General features: G+C 43.0%; 1 protein-coding gene across 2 annotated transcripts in view; it reads left to right on the forward strand.

The window, feature by feature from the left end:
• TMEM241 (transmembrane protein 241) overlaps positions 1-12,412 on the forward strand; it is a 150,946-nt gene that overhangs the window by 125,454 nt on the left and 13,080 nt on the right. For both annotated transcript variants that reach the window (XR_004029647.1, XM_003262004.4), the window contains exon 14: positions 11,404-11,468. Coding sequence is in view for 1 of the 2 variants with exons in the window: in XM_003262004.4 (XP_003262052.2) it covers positions 11,404-11,468 (65 nt within the window). In the remaining variant the exon portion in view is untranslated. The remainder of the gene's footprint in view (positions 1-11,403; positions 11,469-12,412) is intronic.

Raw genomic sequence — 12,412 nt, forward strand, 5'->3', positions numbered from 1 at the left:
CTTCCTAGCTATACTGAGTAACCAAGCTGTTTTCCTCATGGTAAGGGCAAGGAAGGAGGAGGATAGTTGTTGATTCTGGGTGTGGGCTAAGGATCTGGCTTGGTCCAAAAAGAGGAAATATTAGGGAAAGAGAAACTAGCAGAGTTTAGGCAGTCGTATTGAACCAGTTTGATAGACTGGAAGCTAGAATAGCCCCAAAGGAAGTCTAGTTTTTCCCATGAGGCATTTGCTGAGTTCTGGGGTGGTGTAGGAGGCTGCAGGTGTGAAAACTCTCATAGCCTAGGGGTATTTAGGAGACAAAGTCCTGCTAGAAGAAGGAGACTGCAGCAAAAGCACAAGTCTTCCCCTAAAGACAGTTGCCACGTGTTAAACCTGCATGGATGAGAAGCTAAAAAGCTAAGGTCAAAACCTCTGAAAGGCAGACCTTTTGTGGATGAGGAGAGAGAGATCCACTAAGCTCTTAAACACAAGTCTGGGAGGGCTTACAACTAAGGGGCTAGATAAAATAGAGGTGGGCTAAGTTACTAGAGCTGCAGGCTATTCCTGAGTCACTAAATCCCTGGTTGGATTGAGCTCATCACCCTATTAGAGGGAAAGGGGAATGCTTCCTGGTAGAAGCTATCCTCTGGAGCTTCTAAAGTTCTTTTATACCTGTGTCCAGCATGTAATCAAAGACATAGGCATGTAAATAGGCAGGAAAGCATAACTGATAATCAAGTGGGGAAAAATAATAGGAACAGAACTACAGATGATGTTAGCAATAACTTAAAAATGACTGGATAATACATTAAAGAAAATAGAGGAAAAGATGGATAAAATAGTGAGACAATCCAGTGCAAGATTAGAATCTGTTTTTTTTTTAAAATCAAATAGCTATTATAGAACTGAAAAATACATCTGAAATTAATAATTTATCTGATGGGTCTAAGAGCCCACTGGGCACGATGTAGCAGGATTGGTGAATTCAAGGTCAGTAGAAAATACTCAAAGTGAAACACAAAGAGGAAAAAAGGATGGAAAGAGCAGAACTGAGCATAAGAGACACAAGAGAAATGTTCATAAGATCTAATATTTGTGGAATTGTAGTTCTAGAAGAACAGGAGAGAGAGATTGGGCAGAAGCAATATTTGAAGGGATGCTGGCTGAGAGTTTTGTAAAACTATTCACTGCCATCAACCCATGGATTCAAGAAGCTCTCCAAACCCCACGTATAAAATACAAATAAAACCATACTTAGGTATATCCTACTCAAACTATCAAATTTATCTTTGAAAACCAACAATAAATTTAAAAATCTTAAAATCAACTAGAGAAAAAGGACATTACCTTAAATAGAAGAAGCAACCACAAAGCCAATGGCTGACTTTTTACCTGAAACAGAGTACCTATAGACAATGAAATGACATCTTTATTTTATTTTATGCATCTGGCCCTTGGCTGCAGAAATGACATCTTTACAGTGCTGAAATAGGCCGGGCGCGGTGGCTCATGCCTGTAATCCCAGCACTTTGGAAGGCTGAGGCGGGCAGATCACCTGAGGTCAGGAGTTTGAGACCAGCCTGGCCAACATGGTGAAACCCCGTCTCTACTAAAAATACAAAAAATTAGCTGGTCATGGTGGCGCACGCCTGTAATTCCAGCTACTCAGGAGGCAGGAGAATTGCTTGAACCCAGGAAGCAGAGGTTGCAGTGAGCCAAGACCGTGCCATTGCACTCCAGCCTGGGCAACAAGAGCAAAACTCCATCTCAACAACAAAAAAAATACAAAAATTAGCCGAGCATGGTGGCAGGCACCTGTAATCCCAGCTACTCGGGATGCTGAGGCAGGAGAATCGCTTGAACCTAGGAAGCGGAGGTTGCAGTGAGCCGAGATTGTGCCATTGCACTCCAGCCCAGGCAACAGAGCGAGACTCCATCTCTAAATAAACAAACAAACAAATAAGTAAATAAATAAAGCACTAAAATAAAGTAAGGGGAGAGATTAGGTCATCTCAACACTGCATTCCTTTCTGACTCTAAAATAACTGGTCACCAACCTCTTCAAAATTACTGTGAAGGCTGGGTGCGGTGCCTCCCACCTGTAATCCCAGCACTCTGGGAGGCCAAGGTGGGTGGATCACTTGAGGTCAGGAGGTCAAGACCAGCCTGGCCAACATGATGAAACCCTGTCTCTATTAAAAATACAAAAATGAGCCAGGCGTGGTGGCATGCATCTGTGATCCCAGCTACTTAGGAGGCTGAGGCAGGAGAATCACTTGAACCTAGGAGGCGGAGGTTGCAGTGAGCCAAGATTGTGCTACAGTACTCCAGCCTGGGTGACAGAGCGAGACTCCATCTCAAAAAAAAAAAAAAATTACTATGAAGAATTTGAAGAATTACTAAATAAGGTTTCTAGACTCCTTTATTAAATATATTAATATATGCTTATTAGATCTAACCCTCAAATGTCTACTGAATCACATATCATATCACATAGATGGGTTTATATCACATAGCATGATATTGACTATTTCCTAACATCACATTAGAAGCTCATTATAAATCAAGGGCAGTAGTACATAATTTGGATAGATCATGTTGTAAAGTAAAATATAATGTTTGAAGATAGAATAAATGAATGGCTCTATGAAAAGGAAACCGTGATATATCTATATGATACGTGTATAGTGTTAATTAAGATGTTGGGTGAAATAGTGACTTAGAATTCCTTGCTACGTAAAATATGACCATGGCACATACCAAAAGCACAAGCAACAAAAGAAAAATTAGATAAAGTGAACTTCATCAAAATTAAAAACTGTTGAGCTGCAAAGGACATCACCAAGAAAGTAAAAAGACAACCCACAAACAAATCATATATCTGATATGGGACTCATATCTACAACATATAAAGAACTCTTATACCTCAATCATTTTTAAAAACCCCAATTTTTAAAGTGGGCAAGGGATCTAGACAGTTTTCCAAAGAAGACGAACAACTGGCCACTAAGCCCATGAAAAAGATGCTCAGTGTCGTTAGTCATCAGGGAAATACAAACCAAAACCACAGTGAGGTATCCCTTCACACCCACTAGGATGGCTAGAATTAAAAAGAAAGATAACCAGGATGTGAAGAAATTGGAAACTTCTTTGTAGACATTTAAAATTTTCTATAATGAAACACATAGGGTTGGGCGCAGTGGCTCACACCTGTAATCCCAGCACTTTGGGAGGCCAAGGAGGGTGGATCATTTGAGGTCAGGAGTTCGAGATCAGCCTGGCCAACATGGTGAAACCCCATCTCTACTAAAAACACAAAAATTACCTGGGTGTGGTGGTGCACGCCTGTAATCCCAGCTACTCAGGAGGCTGAGGCACAAGAATCACTTGAACCCTGGAGGCGGAGGTTGCAGTGAGCAGACATTGGCCATGCACTGCAGCCTGGGGGACAGAGCAAGACTCTGTCTGAAAAAAAATATATATATATATAAAAAGACAAAGTATATCTAATCTACAATGGTAGATCTTCAGATCTTTGGAGGGGAGGGAGAAAAGTAGTTGTATGGGGACACAAGTGACACTGATGCTGTTCCTTGGTTACATACATGTATTCACTCTGTAATCATTTATTAAGGTTTACGTGAGTGCTTTTTGCATGTATTTCTGTATGCATGGTATATATAAATAAATATTAAATATTCCATATTTGCAGAAAAAAATTGGAACTCTCACACACTGCGGGTGGAAATGTAAAATGGTGCAGTAAATGATACCTGCAGTGATGATGGGATGATTGAGATAGTGATGATGATGCCTTGTTTCACCAGGTTCTGGCCTATTTCATTGATGCCATGAAGTGGTTCTGTGACGTTTGGCAATTTTGTGGATACTTTTACTCAAACTAGGAACATAGCAATAATCAGGGATTCAATCCTATCTTCCTATGAGAATTACAAGGGGATCTTTTTAAAAATGCTAAATCCTGGGCTTCAGCCCAAGAAATTTTTATTTGGTTGATATGGAACAGGATATTAGTGGTGTGTGTGTGTGTGTAACTTCTCCCAGGATTTTGGATGTGCCATCAGGGCTGAGAACTACTGAGCCAGGATTAAGCAAAGCCACTGTTGAGTGTTAGCTTGGAGTTAGAAAGGAGAGTGCCACAGCACTCAGGAACCTGGGTTTTAGTTCCAACTCTTCCTTTGTTTAAACTGTATGCTTTGAGCAGGGTAGTTATCCTCTGTGAGCTTCAGTTTCTTCATCTGTAGAAATGGGGCCAAGCAGCCTCCTGTGCAGGGATGTTGTGGGGATCATGTGAGATTTTCTCTGTGACACAGCAGAGCCTGGTGTCTGGGACATTTTATGCCCTCATCACATTTTGGTTACTTTCTTCCCTTATCTTTCATGAACTAGATACTCGTGTCACAGTTTTCTAGTTTCATTCTCTTGTTGATGCTTCTATAAGATGTAGGAGTTTGTTAAAAGTCACCTAAAATTTCTCTAGGTTTAAAATTTATCCTTCCTTCACATGAACCTAATCTCTTTTTGTTCCTCATCTATGTTCTCAATCCCATTGTGCTTATAATAAATGTTGTTCTGATATCTGGCAAAATTAATGGTTCATATATTTTGATGAGGCAGTATTAAATACTGTTAATAGCCATGCCTGGAGTTTAACATGAGTTGTCCCTTGTTAATAATTACACTGACTGTGTAATAAATCATAGGATGGGTAATAAGGGTTAATTGAAATTTTTTTAATGCCAGAGTTATGAGTATAGGCTGTGATTTCTATCTAGTGGACTTGGAATAGTTCTATGGGTTCTAGGAGAAAAAGAGCCTGCTCTCAGATGATAAATTTTATATTAGATTTACTCTTTAACCTGGAAGGAAGACCAGGTTAGTAACATTCATATGTGAGTCTGCAACACAGGCAGACTCCAAGACTGTCTGAAATACACCTCCAACTCTGTGGCCTGTGGGAGAGCTGGAGTCCACCCGTCCCTGGAGAGGTAGCAGTGCAGTGTGTTTCTACACCAGCTGGAGAAACTCATTCTGGAGCCTTGTGGCTGGAGTTGGAGGGTATAGAACAGAACTCTCACATTTTAATGTGTATGCATATCACCTGGGCATTTGTGCCAGTGCAGATGCTGTTTAGTAGGTCAGGGGTGGAACCTGATATTCTGCATTTCGTGCAAGCTCCCAGGTGTTGCTGATGCTGCTTGTCTGTGACCACACTTTGCATGGCAGATAGAAGAAAGCTACCTGTTGTTCTGCCTGCCAGCACTTCCCATACCTTCCTCCAATAAAATGTTCCTTCCTTCTTCCAACCATGAAGTTCCTGAGTGAGCTTCCATATTCTTATATGACTCTGCCTCCCAGGCCACAGTCAGTTGGTCCAGGAGCCAATTAGAATCTTCCCTGGCATTTTGGGACTAAAATCCAGAGAGATCTAGGCTTAGATCCTCTCTGTGAAGCTCTTTCTAACTCTGTGGAGGGAACTGGTCAAGGATAAGGGGTAGAGAGAATGTCCCAGTGGTTCTCAAGTCCTTGGTTCCAGTTTTCCCAAATATATGAAAAAGGATTAAACAACAAAACAAAACAGCATTGTGACCTTAAAGGTTATATTACCAGCTCTGATTATCTGGTGCAGAAACTGTTATCAGGCCCTTATCACATGCAGGTCTCTATTGCTAGCCCCCGAATGTTCAAAGATGAATAGCGCATGCCCTGATTGGGAGAAAACCACATATTGCAAATAGGGTTTGGCATGTGCAATGGCAAGGGGTTATGGGAGCCTTGAGAGGAAGTGCTTGATCCAGTTGGGTGTGTGGACGGGGGCCAAGTTCAGTAAAAGTTTTCTCAAGATGGATTTTTTGAACGGTGAGTAGGAATTATGTCGGCTATATTGGCGGACCTATGAAATGTTTCCAGGCAGAGAGAACTTGCTGAGCAAAAGCAAGATGATGGTAGGAAACTGTTTGAAAAATTGCAACCCCTTTAAAAGGGAGGTACATGGCTGCAACTGGGCTGAAGAAGCAGGCAAGGGAGAGCCTTGTATGCATCACTTTTTTCTTAAGAGTCGTATGCATTTAAAAACCAATAGAACAATCAACCTAAATCTCTGATTGTCTCCCAAATACCTGATAATCTGGCAGGTTCCTACTTACAACACCCCCCCACCACCACCATTTTCCCCTTAAATGGAAAATTTGTCTTAGGATTGAAATGAATGTTTGAAAAACAAACCTGATCTGCTTTAAATACCAAAATCTGTTTAAATAACACAGAGGTTGTGACAGCCGTTGACAAAGCCAGGAAGTTCAAAGCCCTGCGGCTGACACATCGTATTGAGTTCTGCTGTTGTTGGCACCCCTCTGCCTGTGGCAGGTCCTGGTGTTTGTTATTCGGGTCTGTGTGTGAGAAGGAAACATTCCTCAGATGACAAGACTCTTTCTTCTTTGGGAAAAATCTGTCTTTTAAAATGCTTTTTATAAGCAAGTACACCAATTGATAGTACAGGTGATGACTATTTCTTAGGTCTTCTTGAATGGCTAGTTCCAAGAGTAACTTGAACGTTTTTTCATGGGCAGATTTTAGTCATTTCAAGAGGGTTTTACAAACATTTTTGGAGGACAAAATGTAATATATGAGAAAGACTCTTGTGTTTTGGGGAATATTATCTCATTGAAGGTGGTGTCAGAGCACTTAGTAGCCCCCCAGGGTAAGCACACTGCAGTAGGCTTGTTAACATCTGGGACGTGACTCTCAGCCCTGGAATACTGGGAGCTTGGTTTTATCCCATGACCACACAGTGAGATGCACTGGGATCGATTTCTGTTACTCAGAGGAAAGGATTGCTTGATGCAACAGGAGACCAATCCACCGATTAACTGTGGAGCAAGTGACATGCACCTAAAGCCTTGGAGCATGAGGCCTTTTGCACGTATTTCTGAAGAGGAAGGCAAGGATGGCTAGAATTTGGAAGACTCTCACTTCAAGGTGTGTCTAAGCCTAAGAGGCTATTCATGTGGAGGCTGGCTCTGGAGCTCTGGAGGTGCAGCTGGTGGGTGCTGTGTGTAGTGCCCGCTGGGGCATAATAGTTAAGCTCTAAACCTGGCAGATTGGACACAGAGTTGGAAATCCAGGCAATGGTCAGTACTCAGTGAAGAGTCCCTCTGGATTATTAGTCCTAGTTCTCTGGGGCATCAGTCAAGGTTCTAGTCATAAGGCCAAGGTCTGGCCAGAGCCAGGCAGCCTAGAAAGCTCCCTTCCCTGGGTTGGAGATCAGAGTCAAGTATGGAGCACAAAGAGGGAGCCTGGTGTGGCTTGAGAGTCAGGACCAAAGCAAGGTCCCACTCAGTGGACTGTGTGGCCTTGGGTGGTTGGGGTGCAGTGAGAGAGGAGGGAAGCGAAGAGGCGGCTTCAGTGGTTCCATCCTCAGTGCTAATACCTGGGGGCCCTGTACCCTAGGTCCCACCACCAGGGGGATCACTCAGGAAGCCCCTGGTACAAATGGGAAAAACAATGCATTGCCCCAACTAGTGCTTAGCAAATGATGGGGGAGATGGCAATGATGCTCTTCAAGGGCTAAGCAGGAAGTGAAAACTGGGTAGATTTTACACCTGTGTGTTTTTGGTAGAATTACTGCTCATCCTGGGTGACCTTGTCACCCAGGAGCTGGAAGTCAGTAATTAAAGTTATGCTTCTTGTCACACAGTCACACCAGTGCATTCCTTTGTAAGCCTCCAAGTGCTCCAGAGTCACAGGGGGCTCTTTTTTTTTTCTTTTCCCTATTTTACCCCTTTGCTTTTAAATGCTTATTTTGGGCTTAATGATAAAAGATTTTGTTTCTGTGCTGAAACTACGTGTTCCTACATGTCTCAGAGCAAATTTTGAGCTTTCAAGCACATGAGGAGCCTCTTCCCCAGAGCTGACTTTCCAAGTGAGCAAAAAGGAAGCTAGTACCAAGCCTGTTGCATGTTCATGTGCCCTCCAGGGAGGATCGGAGGCTCAGGTTCTTTTTTTTTTTTTTTTTTTTGAGACGGAGTCTCGCTCTGTCGCCCAGGCTGGAGTGCAGTGGCGTGATCTCGGCTCACTGCATGCTCTGCCTACCGGGTTCCAGCGATTCTCCTGCCTCACCCTCCCGAGTAGCTGGAACTACAGGCGCCTGCCACCATGCCCGGCTAATTTTTTGTATTTTTAGTACAGACGGGGTTTCACCGTGTTAGCCAGGATGGTCTTGATCTCCTGACCTCGTGATCCACCTGTCTTGGCCTCCCAAAGTGCTGGGATTACAGGCGGGAGCCACCGCGCCCGGTCGCCTCAGGTTCTTTCCACCCTTTGTCGAATGTGACTGAGCCAGGCTCTGCGGCACTGACCTTGGTCCTGGGATGGCTTCCAAGTCTTTGACCTTAAGAGTTCACAATGCAGAGAGGGGAGATAGGCTTGTAAACAGATCACTGATTAATAGGACAGTAGTGGGACATCACACAGGTAGAAACCACGTGCTGGGGAGAGAACACATCATCCTTTCAGAGGAGTCTTGCCTGTACCGAATAGATTAAAAATGGGCCCGTCCAACCCCACAGTTGTCCCACGGTGCAAACAACTTCAGTCTACATTCTCTACAGAAATAAGATAAAGGGTCTCAGGCAGCAGCACACTTGTTCCTTGGGTGATAAAACTTTTGAGAATTTTGAATTTTAGAAAGGTGGCTCAGGAGAAGGCAGGGGACTATACAAACATTTCCAGGAAGCGGCAGATGGCGAAGGCACCGGAGTGGCTGCTAAACCAACCTTCTTTTCAAGTAAGGGCTGGTTTAAAATTTTTAAGATGTGTTTTTTTTGGCAAAAGGTGCATTTCAGAGAAATGAGCAGACCAGCTGTCTATCTCATGGCAGACAGGATTCCTCCTAAGCTAAAGAGGCTCACAGAGGAGCAGAGGCACAAATCCCAGGCCGTGGGTGTGGTGGGGGCAGGGCAGTTGACCCTTTTTACCAGCTGGACTGAAAGTCACCTGAGTTAGGCAGTCAGAGAACAAGGAGAGAAACCAATCAAAGAAGGCCTTGAACAGCTGGTAAAAACAGGTAAGGACGATAAAGACAATGGTGAGGACATAGAAAAGACAAGTTGGGTCCTTTATAAATCAAGTGAAGTGTTCCATTATGCGGAGCTGCCAGCACAGCCAACATCCATCAGTGGGACGGAGCCTTTCTCAGCAAGTCCAAGAAATACATCTCCATTGGCACCATCCCAGGCCATGTCTAAGAAGTTGCAAAAGGAAAGAATGACTAACAACATAGTTAACTTTAGTCAAGACTAATGAAGGGGGTGGGGGGAATGAAGAGAAACATAACAAAAAAGGAAGGTAATCAAACAGGCACAATGTAAAATATTTCTTCAAACAGCTAAATATTAATGAATTGGGAGACCTAGATGAAATACATTTTTGGGAAAAGTGAAAATGGAAAATATGCAACAATGAGAAAGAGAAGACTTGATTAGGCTAATAGCTATTAAAGATCACCCCCAGCTAGGAGATCTAGGTCCAGGGGCCTTCAAGTCAGGGGTAACTTTCAGAGTCAAGATCATCTATAACTGTTGCAGGATAATAAGCGGAGAAGCTGATGAACTCACTGATGTGGTTAGTACAACATTGTTTCCAAGACCAGACAATTGCATTGAGAGGTAATAACATTTTAGTCCACTTCATTTATGACTATAGATGCAGAAGTCCTAAATTAAATGTTTAAAAAAAAAAAAAAAGAAGGGCCAGGCACGGTGGCTCACGCCTATAATTCCAGCACTTTGGGAGGCCAAGTTGGGTGGGATTGCTTGAGCCCAGGAGTTCAAGACCAGCCTGCGCAACAAAGTGAGACATTGTCACTACAAACAAATATTTAAAATTAGCTGGGTGTGGCAGTGTATGCCTATAGGCCCAGCTACTCGGGAGGAGTGCTTGAGTCCTGGGAGGTCGAGGCTACAGTGAGCTGAGATCGCGCCACTGCACTCCAGCCTGGGCGACAGAGCGAGACCCTGTCTCAAAAAAAAAAAAAAAAAAAGGAAAAGAAAAGAGGGACATTCATCATGCGCATCAGCTCAAAAGTTGTCATTCAATATGATCTTTAAGAAAAAGCCACCACTAGTCTCCACTTAGAGAAATCTCTTTCCCTATCCTTTGTATTCTTGTAATTGTCTCTCTGGCTGGGCTTCTACTTCTTTATTGCCCCTGAGGACAATACCCAGGTGTTTTCTTTTGTAGTCAAGGTTTTTGCTACAAATCAATTAAAGCGAGCCAGAAAGTGATACCAAATGACTTAACTACAAAGAAAAGTTCCAAAATCTCACCACGTTTATATCCTATCATGAGAGTTCTGGATTTGTAGTTCCAGACTTCTTTCTGAGATGGTAAATGAGTGACGATGAGGTTCATAAACATACTCCTTCCTTCTGCTTGTCTGTCTGCTGCCTTGCTCCCAGCTTGGAGACCCAGAGGCCTCCAAGACAGCACATGAAATCTCCCTGAGGGAGATGATAGCTGAACCTCTCCCAAGGCGGCCTACATCCCACCTCTCACTGCAAGAAAGCAGTTTCTTAAGTTTACCTTCCCCATGGAAGCTGTTTTGACCTGCAGGATGCGGAAGACTGGAAGCCAGAAACATCTTTCCTTCAGCAGACATTCCAAGTGTAGACAGAGCTGGGCCACTGGTTCACACACACTCTTGGTGCTGAGGGGTTCGAGGCACTTCTGGGGTCTGAGTCCTGTGGCTGCCATTCCTGAGACACTTTTCTGGAATTTCCAGCCTTGAGAGGTGTGGAGGTAACCTCTTCCCTCTCCTCTGGCTTCTAGATATTTGCAAATAATTAATTAATGATTTAATCACTCCTTTCCCCAGGATGCACCTGGTTTCTTAGAATGTGTGTCATGGATCAGAAAGATGGGAGCATTAGGAGAGGACGGAGAGATGGTGCATTGGACAAAGGCTGGGTGACAGAAAAGTTTTTATCTGGAGGATCCGAGAACAGGTTAATGAGCACATCTGACCTTGGAGACGAGTTCTGCACTGCTGAGACAAAATGGAAATGAGTTTTCTTAATATACCCCTTCCCTGGAGAGAGATGAGGGCGGCCTTGGCTGTGCGCCTCCCTTTTGAAGAATTTGGAAGTTAAATGCTTCTTTGAACATTCTCACCTCCAAAACAGACTAAGACTTAGCCTTTTCTACACCAAATGCTTGGCTCAGAGGCGCCACTAAGTACAGGGGGCTGACTAGGAAGCGTGTGGGGGAAAAGGACATGGGAAGTGGAAAGAAGTGCCTGATGGCAGGCATCCAAACTCAGATGAACTAAGCTTGTGAAAAAAATGACATTGGAGGTTTCCAGAGCCCTGCTGGTGTGATGACCTTTTGTTGAAATTATTTCCACAGATAATCACAGCTGGCTTATCAATATTGCTGTTTGATGCGATCCTGACCAGTGCAACCACGGGTTGGTAAGTCTTTTGCATAGAGAGATAAAGTGCCAATTAGTTACTGAGTTTCATCAGGATACTAAATTTTGCTCTCAAATGTTGCAGAAAGGGAGTGTGCATTGGCTGTATATCTCCATCCAAATGTAAATCTCATATTAGCGAAGCTTTCTTTAAAAAAAAACTTTTATTGACCCATAATATAAATTCAGAAGAGTGCATATATCATAAATATACTACTTGATGGATTTGTACAAACCAAGCATTCTGTATACCATAACCAGCATCCACAGCAAGAAACAGAACATCACCCTCACTCATCCACCCCAGGGCAGCCACTGCTGGTCAACCACTATGTGTATATATATGTATGTATATGCATAATATGTATAATATAATATGTATAATAATATGTAATGTTTAGTAAACCACTATACACACACACACATATACACACACACACACACACACACACACACACACACAATCAGCCCTTTGCATGAACAGGTTCCAGATCCTCAGATTCAACCAACTGTGGGTCAACAATGTAGTTTAGGCCTGCAATGGTTGCATCTGTACTGAACATGTACAGACTTTTTTTCTTGTTATTTCCTAAACAGTACAGTATAACAACTATTTACATAGCATTTACATTGTATTTGATATTACAAGTAATCTAGAGATGATTTAAAATATACAGGAGGATGTGCATCGGTTGTAGGCAAACACTACACCATTTTATATATGACTTGACAACCCATGGACGTCCTGGAACAGATCCCCTTTAGGTATTGAGGGGCAACTGTATATACACACACACACACACAGAGAGAGAGAGAGAGAGAGAGAGAAAACGTGCTGTGTTTGGGTGTCTTTCCATTTTTTGATTTTCCATTAACTTTCTCTCAGATAAGCTCCAAATGATCCTATTTAGAATGCACTACCCATTTGCATAAAGACAGCACACC

Source organism: Nomascus leucogenys, chromosome 4, assembly GCF_006542625.1.
Source record: "Nomascus leucogenys isolate Asia chromosome 4, Asia_NLE_v1, whole genome shotgun sequence".
NCBI lineage: Eukaryota > Metazoa > Chordata > Mammalia > Primates > Hylobatidae > Nomascus > Nomascus leucogenys.